At 33.1% G+C, this 20,127-nt stretch overlaps 2 protein-coding genes across 2 annotated transcripts; one reads left to right on the top strand and one right to left on the bottom strand.

Moving 5' to 3' along the window:
• Positions 1 to 3,528: 3,528 nt before the first annotated feature.
• Positions 3,529 to 10,127, bottom strand: LOC117345337 (calmodulin-alpha-like). The gene is made up of 5 exons (XM_033908405.1): positions 10,018 to 10,127; positions 7,467 to 7,497; positions 5,265 to 5,414; positions 4,318 to 4,557; positions 3,529 to 3,869 (listed from the first exon to the last, which is right to left on the bottom strand). The coding sequence occupies exons 1-5, from the start codon at positions 10,096 to 10,098 to the stop codon at positions 3,835 to 3,837; spliced, it is 537 nt and encodes a 178-aa protein (XP_033764296.1). The 5' UTR covers positions 10,099 to 10,127; the 3' UTR covers positions 3,529 to 3,834.
• Positions 10,128 to 12,762: 2,635 nt separating this feature from the next.
• On the top strand, positions 12,763 to 18,737 carry LOC117344843 (uncharacterized protein C1orf158 homolog). The gene is given in 4 exon segments (XM_033907686.1): positions 12,763 to 12,976; positions 14,238 to 14,529; positions 15,125 to 15,303; positions 15,305 to 18,737. Coding segments are annotated over 4 exon segments (660 nt in total). The 5' UTR covers positions 12,763 to 12,871; the 3' UTR covers positions 15,389 to 18,737.
• Positions 18,738 to 20,127: the final 1,390 nt, after the last annotated feature.

Below are 20,127 nucleotides of genomic sequence, written 5' to 3'. Positions count from 1 at the left end.
TACATTCCTGTCAAGATTTTGACATTTCTTTCGATTTCTTCTGCCGGTTCGTTGACATCAGTGCGTTATACCAGACAGATCGCTGACGAGAACTGGACAGACGTAACAGTTGTGCGATATCCCGAACATCACTGACAAGTCGTAAAAGGAAGAAATAGATGTACGAGGCAGTTTGATTCGTTTTGTTTTTGTTTTTATTTTATTTTTCTGTATCTAACTGTAAGTAAGCACAAATGAGTGTTAATATATGGTGTGCCGTTTGTACAATCCTTTCATAAAATTTTCGTAAAATGCAACCAACTACGGCATTATAAAGAATTGTTATCATTCAATAACCTATTGTTATACACATCATTAATGCGAAATCTTAATTCCAACTAATAATTGATAAAATATAGATTAAATCAGGCGTTTCTATTAAAGTAAGAAATAGCGCGATTGATTGCAGGGCGAAAATAAATGTTGGTTTGATGTTTGACGTTAAATCTGAAGTTTATAAACGTCGATATTAAAAGAGTACTTAGCAAAATTGATACTGAACGAATAAATAAAGATAAATAAATAAATGAATATATAAATAAAAAATACAAACAAATAAACAAACAAATAAATAAAAATAAAGGAATAAAAAATAAAATAACTAAATAAATAAATAAATAATACAAAAATAATAAAATAAATAATAAATAAATAATAGATAAATAAATGAATACATAAATAAATAGAAATGCATAAATAAATAAATACATGTAAATAAATAAATAAATAAATAAATAAATAAAATGTTTTTGGAGGAATAAGATCTTCTTTAGCTACCGTAGAAACACGAGAGGTTTCGCCGGCCTCGTACAAAACATATCTTGATTGTGAAGCGGTACCTTCGTCATGTAACACGAAACTAAAAGATTACATCACAAATTAACTATCAATCTTTCTTGCCCTTATGTAAGTCGTGCTAGAACAAAGCTATATATAGCCAAGTTCTCTGGTGACAAAATGGCCAAATTAAACCGTATAAATATGCAAATTTAAAGTAATAAAGTAAATGAATGTATAATTGTATTATAGTGTGCATTTGGTTTCTTGATAAAGAGCTACACAACGTATAGTGTAGTGGTAATCATAAAGTCGTACATTGCTTCGCTGTCCATTTTGATTAATATATATATTGTTTTTACTAAAACACTAAACAGTTTATTGTTTTAAAATTGTCACCATATTCATATTTTCTTCATTTAAAAAAAAGTTTTGTAAACAAAACACGCATACGATAGGATACCATATTGTTTTTCTATCCTAAAAAGTATCCGGAAATTTTACAACATACATTATTTTAACATATGTTCAAACATGGCCTTCGGGTTGATAAGTATAAATGGGAAAAGACTATCTTTTCGGTATTTCCAACATATTAATTTATATGTCAAGGGTAAACTGCAGATTTCAATTGATATTTCATTGAAAAAAATACAAAACTTATCATAACTTCCGAAGTTAACATACAATAGTTACAATTTATGACACTTATTATCGATAATTTTGAAATTTGCTGATGTGCCTTGTCAGCGTAGCATTGGTTCCTTTGTCGTGTATACCAACCAGAGTTATCTCCCATTTGGTAATTGAAAGAAAGACATGGTAAGGTTTGAAAAATATTTTATCGAAATAGAGACAATACAGAGAAAATGAAGAAAAGAAATCAACGGAATATGTTCAATTACAGAAAGTACTGAGAAATTGAATATTAAATTTAATCGAGAAACCGATAGCTTATACCAAGACAATTAAGGAAATGTGTTTATTTTCTTTTTTCAAATTACACTGGAAATTATGATATTCTAGTTTGAGTTTTATTTCCCGAAAGGTTTCCATAACTTTGTATGTCATGAATATAGATAGTGACAGCAGTTCAGATCTACTCGCGTGCTGTTTTAAAATGATTCAATATCTAACAAGAAATATCTTTAAAATAAGATAAACGACATAGTTTTAATGCTGGTGGTTATAATGTAGCCCGAGTTTTCTCTGACCCTGTCACCATGTCTGGTGTAAATATGGTGACAGGGACAGAGGAAACTCGGGCTAGATATAATGTAAAACTGATGGTAAAATAAATTAACAAACTAAAGCGTTTTAGCACGAATAACAAAATTATATCAGTTTGAATCATTTTTTGGTAATAATAAGACTGCATTTGAATCAGGAATATGATTTTATTAATGTGTCATTTAAAAGGATAATCTACTTATTCAACTTGCATTCAATCTTATCTTTGTTTCGTTTTTAACTGAATATCTGCATTTGGCATTGCCGCTACATTGACCAATCACATACTTCATCTTGACCAGTAACGCCACCTGCGCGTCATATCCGGGGCCAAAAGAAAATTATACGGCTATGCCGAAAAACAATACAATTAAATTATGGGGTTCCACAGTACATCTGTGTTGATGTTGTTGTGCTCACAAGCCGACCTAGATCTTCACACTTTTGCCTCCTTGCAATACTGACGAGTCCAAAATTGACGAAACATTTCCAAGATTTAATTTTACGCATAATATATATATATTTTTTATTACTTATTTCATATTGATGAAACAATAATCCTTAAAACTTATCGTTAACAACGATCCTTAACAGTAATTCTAAACAGAAATCCTTAAAACTATTCCTGAACAGTGATCCTTAACAGTAATTCTAAACAGAAATCCTTAAAACTATTCCTGAACAGTGATCCTTAACAGTAATTCTAAACAGAAATCCTTAAAACTATTCCTGAACAGTGATCCTTAACAGTAATTCTAAACAGAAATCCTTAAAACTATTCCTGAACAGTGATCCTTAACAGTAATTCTAAACAGATATCCTTAAAACTATTCCTGAACAGTGATCCTTAACAGTAATTCTAAACAGAAATCCTTAAAACTATTTCTGAACAGTGATCCTTAACAGTAATTCTAAACAGAAATCCTTAAAACTATTCCTGAACAGTGATCCTTAACAGTAATTCTCAACAGAAATCCTTAAAACTATTCCTGAACAGTGATCCTTAACAGTAATTCTAAACAGAAATCTTTAAAACTATTCCTGAACAGTGATCCTTAACAGTAATTCTAAACAGAAATCCTTAAAACTATTCCTGAACAGTGATCCTTAACAGTGATTCTAAACAGAAATCCTTAAAACTATTCCTTAACAGTGATCCTTAACAGTAATTCTAAACAGAAATCCTTAAAACTATTCCTGAACAGTGATTCATAACAGTGATTCTAAACAGAAATCCTTAAAACTATTCCTGAACAGTGATCCTTAAGAGCAATCCTTAACAGTAATCCTTAACAGAAATCTGCAGTCAGGTTTGTGTAATAATAAACCACATACATATCTATCTAATTATATTTACGCATCATCATATTTTTTTTTTTCAATTTTTCTAAAACTAAGAACAGTTACATTCCATTCTGTGAAAAAGAAATGCTAATTTCAAAATGGATGAAATATCATAAAAATAAAACTCAAAAAACCGCGTTGATATGATATAGCAATGTACAGAGTTTAATGTATTTTAAGAAACATTATTACATGTTTGGTTGAAGGTTATTATATGTGTATTAAACAATAGCACCTCCATATATCAGTTTCTACAGATGGATTCATAATCCAATCTTTGTAGACTAAACTGTCTATTAGTAAATTGCATGAGACAAAGTGAAGTGATATCGTCAAAAATACATAGAGCTAATTCTCCGTCAAGGCAGGGAGTTTCTCAACTACAAGTGAACCACGTCATCATTTGAAGTCTTTCCACGGCCCCCTCATCCCGGGTGACAGTATTTAGGTATTAACGCTTAATATGTGGGCTGCAAATTCTGTAAAGATAAAAAAAGCATATGCAATTTATTAGATTTATTATTTGGATGCATGGAAGGGAAGATGATTAAAAATTGTTTTAACTTAAGTTAAATATAATTGCAATACCAGTATAATTTTACTTTCAATTTAATGGCAATACGTACCATGCCAAATTATTGAACCAAAATGGTTTTGAGAATATGATCTTTTTATTGATTGAAGAAGGAGAAAATATTATTATATATATACATTGTATATAGGAAAAAGAAATCTGTCCTTGCGAAGGTGAATATATATATATAAAAAAAAAAAAAAAAAAAACTTTGCCGCAAGGGGTTTCTGCTTTTTGTTATTTTTTTTTTATACATTGTATATATATATTGGAGTAACTTGCGGTAATCATTATTGAAAACTTTGGGACTGCGGAGTAGTCAATTGATTTTAATTCTAACAATTTTGTTCTACCTTCAAATGCAATTTGTCCAGATCCTGTTTTGTCGGCCTCTTTGATCATTTCCTCTACTTCCTCATCTGTCAGTTTCTCTCCTAGATTAATCATCGCCTGTCGGAGGTCCGGTGTCGCTATAAATCCATTGCTGTCCTTAGCGAAAACCCTGAAGGCCTCCCGAAGGTCCTCCTCTGTGTCCTTCTCTTTCATAGATTTCGTCATTAATGTCAAGAACGCGGGGAATTCTACCAGACCACCTTCAATGGAATAAAGATATAAATAGTATTTTATTACTACATCAGAATTTATTTTGCATGTGCATGAGCTTTGTTGTTATAACTATTGCTCCCAAAGCATTATGACAATAGATAGACCAGTAATACATTACTTTACCCTAAACTTTGCGTGTTAACAGTTTAATTTTTCGGATTTTATCGAACATTTTAAGAATAATAGTGTATTTTAAGGAGATATTCGAAACAGGTATAATGTCTCAATCAACTTTATTTCCATACTTTGATTTTTTTCTTTCTGATTATTTGTTTTTCGCAAATAGCGAAAATATGTATCTGTTTGAAAAAGACACACACACATACATATATACAGAAATGTTGAGATATTCCAAGTATTCAAGGCAAGGTAACCTAGTGTTGTTGACACTTTGTAAATGTTGTTGTTATTATTTACATCTCATGTGCGACACGCTGTGCATTTACTATTGTTTGAACACATTTTCCGGACGCTGTGCATTTACTATTGTTTAAGCACATTTTCCGGACACTGTGCATTAACTATTGTTTAAACACATTATTTCTTCGGGCGCTGTGCAGTTAATATTGTTTAAACATATTTTTGGGCATTATGAGAATATACTTTGTGACACCTGTGTTATTGTTGATGTTTACACCTTCTTATTGTCTAATCACAGACAAAAAAAAAAAAAAAAAAAGTGGGGGGTGTTCACCTTTATCCTCTTCCTCCAGTTCGTCTATTCTGTCCTGTAGTTCTTGCTCGGAGGGATTTTGACCTAGTGACCTCATCACATTACCGACCTCCTTCGTGGAAATTGCTCCATCGCCGTCTTTGTCGACCAAACTGAAGGCTTCTTTTATCTCTGTTTATAAAAATAAAAAAAAATAAAAGATGATTGCAAATCATAGACGAATTCGGTGATGAAATGGAGGGACAACGAATTCAACAGTCAACAAAAACTGTTACTAAATGATAATTACCCAGCGAAACCAGCCATTTCCATATGTACTTAAAATGTTTCTTGTGTAAATATGAATACTACTAACTTTTAAATAAACATATGTTAAAATTGATGCTAACGATATTTTTAACTTTGTGGCGTTTTCGGTCGAATCCCCACCTCTCTCTCTCTCTCTCTCTCTCTCTCTCTCTCTCTCTCTCTCTCTCTCTCTCTCTCTCTCTCTCTCTTTTATAATCCCTTATCTTTATGATCTTATCATACTTACTGGTGTGTCAAATTTTCGTAATAATTTTGTTATAATATTTTGATATATGTTTTATCTTGTTGTAATAAACTTGTCATCTTCTAGGGGCCTATTTTCAATTCATATAACTGTTTTTTCTGTATGTTTGGTTTGGTTTGGTTTTATTTGTTTAACGTCCTATTAACAACTAAGGTAATTTAAGGACGGCCTCCCGTGCGTGCGATATGCATGGATGTGGTGAGTGCGTATGTATGTTTTGGTAGGCTGCGGTATGTTTGTGTTATGTCTCCTTGTGATAGGCAACTGCCCCACGTAGGTTTCGAACTCGCAACCCAAAGGTGGAGGGCTAGTGTTAAAGTGTCGGGACACCTTAACCACTCGGCCACCGCGGCCAGGTACTGACCGTAGGCCGGTGGTTTTTCTCCGGGTACTCCGGCTTTCCTCCACCTCCAAAACCTTGCACGTCCTTAAATGACCCTGGCTGTTAATAGGACGTTAAACAAAAACAAACCAAACCAAACCTTGTGATATGCCGAAACTTTTGCCGATTTATAGTGCTATCTCACTGAAGCATACTGCCGATGACACCCAGCAGGATACCCCACCCGGTCACAGTTTTCTGTATGTATAGTGTGCATAAATACTACTAAGTTATAGATATACATGTACAGCCTGATAAAACTGAAATAAATTACGATTTATAATTTAATATTAACTTTGCTGAGTACTTGTAAATGAATGTATCACTTGTAACATATATCTATTCCCAACAAACTATTATCATAGCGATGGGAACAAACTGTGTCCCTTTACATGCTAGCGAACTTGTTTTGCTTTCATAAAAAGTAGTTCAAATGGAAGAGTTCATCAGAGCAGGTAGCAAAGACCATACAAATGGCTTCAGTTTCTCCTACAGCTAGATTGACGTTGTGACATCTTTGAATAACGAAACCTACATTAACCATGTCGATTGGATAATACCCTATTGTATTTAAAATCAAGGACACCACAGACCCTTCAACATCAACTTTTTATCTCGATCTTATAACGTAAACAACGAGATTTTTTCATTTCTAGAAAATGTATGCATCCCCTGCCTACCGTCAGTACCTGGCAACTGCCCCACGTAGGTTTCGAACTCGCAACCCAGAGGTGGAGGCCTAGTGATAAAGTGTCGGGACACCTTAACCACTCCGCCACCGCGGCCCCAAAATACATGGGAACCGTGGTTTTATTTTCGATATCATGATCTCATTTGGATATATATCCCCCTATGTGATATGAAGTATAACGTGTTTGGTGCTTGTTCTTATGTCTATAGTGGTTCCGTTGTAGCCACCTTAACGATAATTTGAGATGGTCACTTGAATGGATTTTACCTAAAGTTGTACGGCGGGTTGTCTTCGTTGAGGCAGAAGACACTCGCTATCCCGGGGCGCCTGGTCTTAATTTCTATGTATTTTTCATAAGTCTCCATCAGAATCTATTATTTTGCTTATAGATTTCAAACGTTTAGCCGATTTTGAGTTTCAATTAAAGGTTCGTTACAGTGTGCTATGACAGAATTATTTGTTGTTTTAAAAATCTTACAACTGGTGACAAAAACAATGACGTTACAATGAGGATGTACATTTATAATTCTTGTGAAAACATTATTAAACCCATCACGTGTCAAAAATATGTATCAATAAAATTATGCTGTAACTTGCCTGCGACCTGATCCTCTGTCAGCTCGTCCGCCTGAAATTTACAATTCAGCATATTATTTTTTTATTAATAAATTTTACATATTTGTATGTATTTAGAAAGAAAACTAATTTTGATGCAAGGGAGGTAACTGGTCAATTTCAATATTACATTACTTCTATGACGATTTTTCACACTAATAGTAATATCAGATATATTATAAATATATGTATGCTATCATTTTGTTAATACAAATAGACATATATCTATATGAAAGGACGGCAGGAAGACTTCAGGAAACGAAACAAAGAAAATGGCAGCATCAACAGTAAGGACTTGACGAAACAAGATGACAGCTAAAACAAAGAAACAAAAAACAACGAGAACAACAAGATATCAGGGAACAAAGGATAGAAGAGAGGAACTGTGTAAGATAAAGAAAAAAATTGAATGAAAAAAAAATCTAAGGCATTATACATCAGGAACAGCTAGACCACTTGGGATTAATTGGAAAGCTTCCTAAATCGTTTAGAAATATCTATTAGCGATATTTAAGACGGCACGATCCAACAATGTCTTTGAAATTCCACTTAATTCTGGAGAAGTTGTTATTTGGACAACTTAATGCTGACCCCCCCCCCCCCCCCCGATCTTTTTATGCAATTAGATTTATTCCATATTCTATTCCACATTCTATTCCACATTCTATTCCATATTCTATTCCATATTCTATTCCATATTCTATTCCACATTCTATTTGAGATTCCTCATAAATATTTCATAACGTTCTGTACGTATGCAACATGTAATTACTAATTATATAATATATTAATTATTGGTGTTTCATTTCAATTAACAAAATCGTTTGAATATAAACATATACACATTACTTAGGACAGAATTCAATATTATGAAAAATGTTCTACTGGTTGGTAAATTGATTGTGCATAGACTTTGGTATATAACAATCGATATAGACTGTAAGTGTACATTGTCGTTGCTCTTGTCATTCCTCTGATGAAGATGACAGTGAAGTCATCGAAACATCATACTCAAATCCTACACTGGTTGTGATATACCATAGTCTATCACTGGTCATTTGTCTGATGAAGGTGACAGTGTCGTCACTGAAAGTTGTGATATATACCAAAGTCTATTACTGATCATTTGTCTGATGAAGGTGACAGGGTGGTCATCGAAACGTCACACTCAAATCCCACACTGGTTGTGATATACCAAAGTCTATCACTGGTCATTTGTCTGATGAAGGTGACAGTGTCGTCACTGAAAGTTGTGATATATACCAAAGTCTATTACTGATCATTTGTCTGATGAAGGTGACAGGGTGGTCATCGAAACGTCACACTCCAATCCTACACTGGTTGTGATATACCAAAATCTATTACTGGTCATTGGTCAGATGAAGGTGACAGTGTCGTCACCGAAAGATGTGATATATACCAAAGTCTATTACTGGTCATTTGTCTGATGAAGGTGACAGGGTGGTCATCGAAACGTCACACTCAAATCCTACACTGGTTGTGATATACCAAAGTCTATCACTGGTCATTTGTCTGATGAAGGTGACAGTGTCGTCACTGAAAGTTGTGATATATACCAAAATATATTACTGGTCATAAGTCTGATGAAGATGACAGGGTGGTCATCGAAACGTCACACTCAAATCCTACACTGGTTGTGATATACCAAAGTCTATCACTGGTCATTTGTCTGATGAAGGTGACAGTGTCGTCACTGAAAGTTGTGATATATACCAAAGTCTATTACTGATCATTTGTCTGATGAAGGTGACAGGGTGGTCATCGAAACGTCACACTCCAATCCTACACTGGTTGTGATATACCAAAATCTATTACTGGTCATTGGTCAGATGAAGGTGACAGTGTCGTCACCGAAAGATGTGATATATACCAAAGTCTATTACTGGTCATTTGTCTGATGAAGGTGACAGGGTGGTCATCGAAACGTCACACTCAAATCCTACACTGGTTGTGATATACCAAAGTCTATCACTGGTCATTTGTCTGATGAAGGTGACAGTGTCGTCACTGAAAGTTGTGATATATACCAAAATATATTACTGGTCATAAGTCTGATGAAGATGACAGGGTGGTCATCGAAACGTCACACTCAAATCATACACTGGTTGTGATATACCAAAGTCTATCACTGGTCATTTGTCTGATGAAGGTGACAGGGTTGTCACCGAAACGTCATACTCAAATCATACAGTGGTTATGATATATATACCAAGATATATTCACATTCAGAATTCAACATTGTTTACATTCCAAGTATTTTCGATTGTACTAATAACAAGACCATGGAAAACAAACACTAAAATGAGACTATTTTAAACACAAATCATCCATTTTTGTTTTAAATATCTGGATCAATTAAAATTGTCAGCACTGTTCATTAGCTATCTATAAACACAAGGAGACGGATTGACATAAGTACCAAGTACTTGTTTCTGAATCTTGTATACATGTTTGTACAATTTCAATTTATGATGATAAAATAAAGTCTAAACTAAAATAATGCAGTACTTACCATGTTGGTTTCGGCCTTGTGTAATGTACGAATTCGATCTGTGTTAAATGTATCGGTTACTGTACCGAATTCGGCACACATACGTTTGTGACGAAATCACATAGAAAATCCATGGTTAGCTTTATTCTCGCCCGGTCGAACTCGGGTGATCGATATATGTCAATAAATATCTAGTTCAGACATAATGTGGTTATTTTGTGTAATACCAACGCAGTTTAATGGTACATCTATTTATTTTAAATCAAATTTTTTTACAATTTGTAACCAAATTCTTAGCGAGTCTTTACAACTTAAATTGTGCCGTTTTCATGGCGAAGCACACGCTATACTCGATGAATACAATACTCAGATAGTATCACTTCTATATCTTTCTGGTCGGCCGATATCTTAAACGAACATTTAATTCATTCGCCGAGACGCTGTGTATGGTGGCTAACACGCAGTGTGTGCTATTGTTACAGACCTATTGTTATAATGCAAATAAAACGTCCGGTACGTGGGGATATTTTATCTATAATTATATGTAAACTAGGCTTAAAAGGAGACGACTGTTTTATTTATTTTCTGAAACAAAACCTTGCGACCTTTCTGAATTGCTTATAAAACGCATTATATTGAATCATTTAGAGAAAATCAAATATCTTTTTGGGACTAAATAGCAGGTTCGAATAAACCCCATTAGAAACATTCTCTCACGCAAACAAGACAAGTAAAAGCCAATTAGTTATATAATTATAGTCTTGAGTGATTTCCACCATGCCTGAAACGGCAGTGGGAAAAAATTACATTTGATTATCAACGATGTTATTCTTTGTTTGTATTGACAATTAATGAATTCATTTTAAATACAATACAAGTTTATAGATATAGCGTTAAATGATTTCTTTTATTATCTTATGGTAAAACACAGCTTCGAACATGAATGGTCTGAATTCTAGAAAATCTCTAAATATTTCTATTTTTAGCAACATGTGTACTTCAAGGGTTATTTATTTTCAAGATGTTTCTTTTCTAATTTCGTGGATATAATTAAAACGCGTAAATTCAGATACATTAAAAATAAATGTGATAAGAAAGTTATGGTCCATTTCATAATTTCCGCAAAGATGAACCCGTTTAAACCATCTTTAGCTAAAAATTTAATTATGAAATATAAATTGTGAAAAAAGGTATGACCACTTGATCCAGTTCGTATTCGTTACATTTCAGTTTAATAAATAAAATATTTTATCGATTTAGTATCTATCTAACTGCATGATCAATGCACGGTATATATTTAAATTATATAGTGAGTATGTTGCTAAATTGATAAACATTCTCTTCGCATGTACAGAAAAAAATGTTTTGAAAATCAATCAACCTATAATTTAAGATTTGCTAACATTGAAATTGACATGGATATTGATTTTCGACCTTGATCATTTCACAGCAAAAAGATCGGTATTTTATTTATATATTTCATATATATATATATTTACATCACATATTGAACATTTATTTCACCTAAAACGGGACCACGGGTGTCTTCGATTTTATTACAACAATTTAATTTAATTTGTTTGCCTTTATAAAAGTCTTATTGATTATTCATCCCCTTTAGGAGAATATCGATAGTTACTCGTTTAATTACCGTCATGGTCCCTTTATAAGTATACAAAACGCCAAGAATGTCGCTAGAACGAATATTTATGCCCCGCATACACTCGCCAACAGGATGACGACCATCTGTCAGAACTCGTCCGTCCGTCGTTCAGAGATACGTTATCGCAGCTAGAATTCACGTAAGTTTATACATTCAAAACTAGTTAGTTTTCCATACACCAAGAAAGCATTTTTTTTTCAGGAAATAAACACAAGACAAATCTCTATTTTCTTTTCACGGGGAAGAAAAATATACTTTAAGTGAAAACGGAGACCCATATCTTTAAGATATTGTGTAATTATATAGATACTACACAAACTAATTTTCTCTTCAGTGGAAATCCTTTTCACTCATCGTAAATGAACATTGAGTGCATTCTGTTTTATTTCACTAGGCTAAAAGGAGTAAATTGCAAGCGAGGAAATCTAGACTTGGGCCGTTTCCGTTGAACCAGTTGGACCGATGTTGTTCGCATAAAATAAAGACGGACCTGGTGATTTTATATAATATTGTGTTCAAACGAGTCCTGGTAAAGACTTCCAAGGCCTGTATTAACCTTTGCAGGTCCGTCAAGATATATGCTTGAAGAAAATACATTTAATTAAAAACTGACAAACCGGTTTGTCCGCATTTACGAATAATCTAGGATAAATGTTTGTCCTGAACTTGTCATAGATTTAACCTGAATTTTTAAAATCATTCTTAAATAAAAGCATGAAGAAGGTCATTTTTGTAGGTGTAAAGTAGACGGCTTTGAATTCTGTATGTTAATAGTCGGAACAACTAATATCTTTATATATCCATTACAGCCAAATTATATCCTCTACTTTCGCTTTATACTTTACCGCCATTAATTTCAAACCATTCGGAGTATTTCGTGAGTAAGAAAAGGAAGGCATCCGAGAGACACCGAATGAATAGCAACGTTGTAGCAACGATGCTTCGTTCTTATACCACCGCATAGAAATATAGTTCGGTATAATTTTATTGGGAAACCGAAAAGGGTATATGTAGTATTAGGTTCAGCTATTTTTTATTAATGTGTTATACTTCCCTTGATTTAATTTCATGTCTTGAGCTGCAATATATTCGTTATTCAACGACAAAAATAATCTGACGCGCAGTAATATCTGTGTTGTTGTCCACATGAAGTTCATGACGGTCCTGTTCCTGTAAGAAAGATAGGAATATTGTGATCCGATAGGAAGGGATATGGCTCAAGGTGATCCACAGAAATGGCATTTGCCTGGATGGAGGATAGAACAAAAGTTTGCACCAGGTGTTCTAATCGGAAACTGGTCGGAAGAGAGATATACGGTAAGTTTACACGTACAGATTATACGGCATATCATGGAGGGCCCACATATTTCATGTTTTAAGGGTGTTTCATGTAATTTATTTCAACATACCCTTGCCTATATATGGTAACATGTTTTACAAGAGCACTCTTGAAGCTTTCCGTCGATGTTGAATACCGAAATTATCTTGGTATCCTCCTCCCCATCTACACACATTCGATCATCCCTGTCGGAGGTGTGACTCACTGTGAGAATCGGCCGGAGGACAATCGAACTAACGAGAGGTTCTGATGTTAATATCCCCTTTAGCGCTGCCTTGTGTATCTACGTAGGAAGATCGCCAGAAAATTCGAACTACGCTCAGTACTGCAGTACTGAATAAAGCTGACTGCCGAAACTTCTCTATGGCTAAGAAAAGATGTAAGAAAATGTTTGCGAGAACCTTCTAAGTTCTGTGCTAAGTATTTTCGACAATAACGTTACTTTAAATTATATTTTCAATAAATCAAATGTGCTTATTTTTCAATATCTTACAAATCTTATAAAGACTTACACTTTTACCATAGGAGCTTAAGAAGAACTTTCCCTTGCACAACTAGTGGCTTACATGTAGCTAGTGAACATTGTCCTTCATACTTTCCTATATATATTCATATACCAGAGGTACTTGAATGCCTTGGTAGCTGTATGTACTGACAGTAAAATACTGCCATGTTGAGTGCAATCAAGAGTAAGCTTCATACCACTCTCTAGAACATTGGATGGAGATGTACGTTGTGTAACAGGAGAGGAGAAAATGTAGCGGCCAGACCAGGATTCGAACCCGGGACCTCCGAACACTAGCCGGACACTCTACCAATTAAGCTACCTGGTCACTGGTGATCGACCCAGTTTAGTCCTGCTACACACCTCCCTCCTTTTTTCCAAGTCTTTGCCCTCGTAGACACTCAAGACCCTTATACCACCACCATGCATGATGGGTATTTTATCTGGGCGCCGATTTTGTAACAGACGAGAAAATGTAGCGGCTAGACCGGGATTCGAACCCGGGACCTCCGAACACTAGCCGGATACTCTACCAATTGAGCTATCTGGTCACCGATGATCGACCTAGTCCAATCCGGACTGTCCTGCTGCAGTTGGATTAGATTTGCCACAGATAGCAAATTGGGTTTTTCTCCAACATCTATTTAAGTAATATTTGTCTTAACATGCATCATAATAGCCTCTGCAGATCTAATAGTTATATTCATTCACTTTAATTTTTTTTACCATTTCAGTTCAATAAAGGAGATCAGAAACATAACAGTACTCACAGAGCAGATTTCCGTAATTTCAAAGGACATCGTCCTGACGTGTTGGTAAGAAGGAAAGCCCTGCTGAAAAACAACGGTCTTGGACCGGAGCATATATTCTATCATCATGGTAAACGATATTCCAACAACACAGTGTCCTGGTATGATGAGCACTACAATGGTCGTTTTACGGAAAATAATGATCTGCCAGGATTGAGAGACTGGAACAGTCACAAACTGTCATGGGCACCAGAGAAATCGGATTATCCCCTTCAAGGTAAAATTAGGAACATACAAAATTTATCTGCAAACAAACCCCTGTCCACAAATAAGCTCCTTTCTTTATATGTGCAGGATTGTCAATTCTCAGATATTAAGGTAAACAGTAAAATTGGTTCACAAGCTATCCCCAAGACTTTTATATTAAACTTTTCAGTAGGGGATTTTTTTTTTTGTGTGGATGAATGTGGTTATCATGTAATTTTCAAGTTATCAGTGTCATAATGCCTAGTACATAAATTCCAGAGATTCACTCCAACAATGTAAGAGGTTCAACATGGCGAGAAACTTTTGACAGGTGCTGTTTCGCAGATATGCCAGTGCAAGCAGACAGACTAATGCCTCTTACATGTATATGATTTCCTGAAGTGAAGAAACTTTGCTTTACACTGAATTTTTCAACGATTTATGTTGAAAAACTTTGCAACATTAGATTTGTTTACAGCCCTATCATATTGTAATACACTTTGTTGTTCCTTAACTAATCATAATTAAACTTTTGGCCATATTCATATTAGTGATATTCAATGGAATTTAAATTTACTTTTAATTAAGTTTTAATTTTGCCTTTTTGGTTTGATTATTTTTTAAAGGAAAACCAACAAATTTCGGATTACTGGAACAGCTTCAGAACAAGTGGCAAAGTCAAATCGCTGATGAAACCAAGGGAGACTACTCCTCAACCTACCAGAATTCCTTCCTTCAACACCCAACAGACAGCATGGTGAAGGCAAGATTTGCAATTCCCAAAAATATGTCAACAAGTCTTCACCCCTGTCAACAAAATCAACAAAGATCTTCACCTCAGAAACACATCTGTGTACAAATCTCCAGAGAAACTGCCAGCGCTGGCATAATTATTGAGCTATAAATGTATATCAACGCTCTCATCATTTTCGTGTTCAGTATGGGCATAAACATTCAGTATACAAAATATATCAGATAAATGAACAGTTTAGTCATTTGATCTATGAATTAATTCTTCAACCATATATGGGAAGAATAAAGGATTCTGCGTTTGAAATCTAGTAATTTACAATAATTTCAAACATTTTGTTCATATATACTTAATTATGAATTTATAATTAGTTAAATAAAAAATTTAGATTTTCTGGGTTATCATGTACACGGATACTTATAAATATTGATATTATGCGAAGATTAGGGTACAGGAAAAAAAAGTGCTTGAATTCTTATATGTTGAAAAAAAAAAGATTTTGAAAATTTCATGTGTCGGTCAAATTCTTTTTATTACTTTTTACTGATTTTGTGAATTGTTTTTCATGCTGTTGGTAAATTTGATGAACATTTTCTGATGAATTTGTTGTTTTTGATATTTTGATGTCACAATGTTTAGAAATAATAGAAAAGACACAAATTTTCTTCTTAAAAATCTGATATGAACTTTCCTCAGAATCATATGCTATTATCGTAGTGCCTCTATGAACAGCATTAAATATTCTCTAGTATTTTAATATTTCTTATCTGTTTGGATATGGGAACTTCTTTTAGATTTTCAACTTTTCTTTCATGAATATACATTCATAATACACAACTTTTTATCATAAATCAGGTTTTATCTAATTACTCTCAAATAAAGTGAAACTTTATTGAAATGTTCGTTTTAAACTATGATTTTTTTTTTATTGTGAAGCCGTCCATTTATGAATTATTATAGTTCTTATAAGACTTACCAGGTAAAAATATCTATGTTTATGACTTTCATTACATTTGTTTTTATTATGGATATATATACAATGTATTTTCATTATCTGTAAATAATATGCGAGTTTCTGCACCCTTTTTCTAGTCTTTGTACAAAAATTCATTTTGCCATTGAGACAGCACTACTGCTTATTTAGTATAATCTATATTTATTTATTATCCTCACTATAAGGCACTTTCTGTACAGTATTATGAATATTCATCGTCTTTCAATGCTTTCATTGTTTACTTGCTGTGATATGTTTCAAATCATGTGATATTTTTTAATTTTATTCAAAATGATTTTTTTATAAATACTTAGAAAATTGAAAATTAGTGTAATTGAAAATTATGTATGCAAATTTTATATACTTAGATAATTTCTGTGTTTAAGAAATGTTTTTTAAAATTAAATAAAAAATAATATTCAGTATTAATTACCGAAAATAGACAATATTGAAACCTGTAAATGTGAACTAACTTTTAGATTAAAAGAAAGTTCAGAGAACAAAAATGTGTAGATCTAGCAACACACATTAGAATAAAATTAAAGAAAATTGAGAGGGTTCACAATTAAAGTATCAGTCCATTATTCAAAATCATATCTTGATCTAAATGGGCAGAGTAGTTACTCCCAGTATGTTAAAAATATACCGTTTGAGTTTTGGATGAATATTGATTAATAAGTCATTCAATAAAAGCTTTTTAGGATGGTGACATAATTTTGCCACTATCATATTATATGCCATCAAACTGATGTGAAAGATTTTTAATGATTTTTATACTTAAGTGTTTCTCTACTATAATTATTGACTTTGAAGTATGCATACAAGTTCTCTATGAATATTGGTCATGAACTCTAATACTTTTATGTACACATACAATAGAGATTTTGATACAGTTTAAGATAATTATACTCAGTAGATCTATCTAGACCTTACTTCAGTATTAAATTCCAATTTTACATGGAATTGATTAAATCTAAAATGTAATTTTAGTTTGTGTTGTATAATTTTTGCCAATTTTTGAATCTCTGTGATCGATGTACAAGTACCACCAAATGATTATGCTCACTATTTCTGCACAAGTACAATGAAAATAGCCAAGTAGCATTAAAACAGTATATGTATAGTACATTTTTATGACCTGTTTTCCAAAGCAGTAAGACAAAAATCCATTGTTTCTTGAATATTAAATTATGCTCAAATCTGTAATTTTGAAAAATTGTACAAAAAATGAATTATAATTTATGTTTTTGTTTTAAATTTTTTTGAAAGAATTTAATGAATTTGATAAAACTCCATTAAAGCTTCATGCTTCAAGTATAACATCATTTTTTATTCAAATTCCTTGCATTTAAGTAACAAAATTTTCAACTTTTTGCTTCAAACTAAGACAAAATGTTTTGCAAATCATTTGTTATCAATATTAATACTTATTTTATTGTACTCTTAACAAAGTACATCTATATATTCTATCAGTCTGTTGGGGAATTGGTATCTTGTCAACATAAAATTTCGTTCAAAATGAAAAAAAAAGAGACAAATATCGAGGATAAAATCCTTTCTAGAAAAATGAAGTCATTCATGAGATTGTTCTTAAATCTGAGATGCAAAATTTAAGAATAAGCTATTACTAGTTGACAGATTCCAATTAAAACAGAAATTGTAATCTAAAATATATTTACCGATATTGCATATATCAAACCACCTTGCTCAAGCCTGACCATTATAATCTCATTAGATTGGAAGTTATTTAGAAGTTTTATTTTGAAGATATATTTATATATATATAAAGCTGTAGATATTGTTGGCTTTTTGGTTTTTTTGTTTGTTTTTCTTGTTATTCTCCTACTATAGTCTATATCATTACCAGTATTATGGTTTCACAGTATTGTAAACAAGTTGTGGGACACATTTTATATTTTTTGTGTGAAGATGGACCATATCATTTTGTGTGTCACAATGGAAGAAGTATTATAGTTGTTATAATTTTTATGTTATTACAACATTTATATCTTACGAAGAAAAAACCTGAAATAGTTGTGCCCTACTCTTACAGTATTTCCTGCACAATATATAGCATCTCATAATGTTGTTTTTTTTAATCTTTCAAAAAAAAGTTTTATTTCTTTAAATTCATTTCTGCATTGTAACAAGAAACCTTTTCTTTAAAATAACAGATTTGATTCCGAAACAATAATGACATTTCAAATAAATTTCAAATAAATTTCATTTTTAATAAAACAAAAAATTTATATTTTATTGCATCAGGGATTTTTCGAAAATCTTTAAAACTTTTTTTGAACACCTTCATACCAAGTGAAAATTATAGCTATTTTTATTTATTTTGGTATTTTAATACCCGTAACGTAAATTGAAGTATTCCTGAATGTTAAAGGTTGTTATCTAGTTAAATAAGTATTAGAGAAATGTGATTGATCATTGACTGTGATACATATTTTATGTGTGTTACAACAATAAATAGATTGTTAAAATTGTATCCTGGTGTTTGTCTGAATTTCTTTATCCAGGTAAGAGTATCTCGGGGTCTGTGGAATAACATACATCCCTCCAATGTCAAATGGACAGATTCTGGTATCAAAAAGCATCAAATATTGAAATGTAATAAGAAGATTCATTTTCAGAAGTCAAAGTGAAAGATTCGGGTATCAAAAAGGATGAAAAATTAGAAATACATGTATAAACAGAAGGATTAAAATGCTTTTTAAGAAACAATAACTCTATGTCACTGTAACAAGTCACAACTTTGGGCAAGATTAATATATTGTTATAAACAAAGGGCAATAACTCTTTCAAAATCATAAAATCAAAATGCAGCCCAGGAAAACATAGCTACCTGGTACATACCACGATTAACAAGAAATATCTTTAAAAATGATAAACGGCATAGTTTAAATGCTGGTGGTTATAATGTAAAACTGCTGGTGAAATAAATTAACGAACTAATTAATAAATGCGCAGTTTCAGGACGGATGACAAAATTATATCAGTTTGAATCATGTTTCGTCCGTCATCGTGCGCCGTGCGCCGTCCGCCGTGCGTAAACTTTTCACATTTCAAACTTCTTCTCAAGTTCCACCAGTTGGATTGAGCTGAAACTTGCCTGAAATGATGCTGGGATGGTCCTGACCAAGTGTTGTTATTTTTCGGGTCAGTCTGAAATCCAAGATGGCCGCCACAGCCACCATCTTTAAAACACATTTGAAACTTCTTCTCAAGTTCCACTGGTCAGATTGAGCTGAAACTTGCCTGAAATGATGCTGGGATGGTCCTGAGGAAGTGTATTATTTTTCAGGTCGGTCAGAAATCCAAGATGGCCGCCACAGCAACCATCTTGAAAAACACATTTTAAACTTCTTCTCCAGTTCCACTCATGCCATTGAGCTGGAAATTGGTGAGGATGTTAAGGAAGGAGAGCCAATAAAGTGTTGTTATTTTTTGGCTTCGTAAAAACTTTGACATGGCAGCCACGGTGGCCATTTTGTTACTTGATTGCGCAATCATGGTTCTTCTGAACAACACCTATTTCAAACTTCTTCTCAAATACCATCAGTGGGATTCAGCTCTAACTTACCAGAAATGATCCTGAGATGGTCCTGACCAAGTGTTGTTATTTTTAAGGTCGGTCAGAAAACCAAGATGGCCGCCATGGCAGCCATCTTGAAAAACACATTTTAAACTTCTTCTCCAGTTCCACTGGTGCCATTGAGCTGGAAATAGGTGAGGATGTTAAGGAAGGAGAGGCAACAAAGTGTTGTTATTTTTCGGCCCCGTAAAAACTTTGACATGGCAGCCACGGTGGCCATTTTGTTACTTGATTGCACAATCATGGTTCTTCTGAACAACACCTATTTCAAACTTCTTCTCAA

This window comes from Pecten maximus, chromosome 16 (assembly GCF_902652985.1).
Source record: "Pecten maximus chromosome 16, xPecMax1.1, whole genome shotgun sequence".
In the NCBI taxonomy this organism is placed as follows: domain Eukaryota; kingdom Metazoa; phylum Mollusca; class Bivalvia; order Pectinida; family Pectinidae; genus Pecten; species Pecten maximus.
Note: the sequence above shows the minus strand (reverse complement) of the source record. Positions and strands in the feature narration are given on the sequence as shown.

Excerpts from the sequence above, each read along its gene's own strand:
- LOC117345337 (XM_033908405.1), bottom strand. The coding sequence starts at position 10,098 with ATGTGTGCCGAATTCGGTACAGTAACCGATACATTTAACACAGATCGA. Across the intron at positions 5,415-7,466 it reads GACAGAGGATCAGGTCGCAG|AGATAAAAGAAGCCTTCAGT; the intron begins GCAAGTTACAGC and ends TTTTATAAACAG. Across the intron at positions 3,870-4,317 it reads TGGACAAATTGCATTTGAAG|AATTTGCAGCCCACATATTA; the intron begins GTAGAACAAAAT and ends TTATCTTTACAG.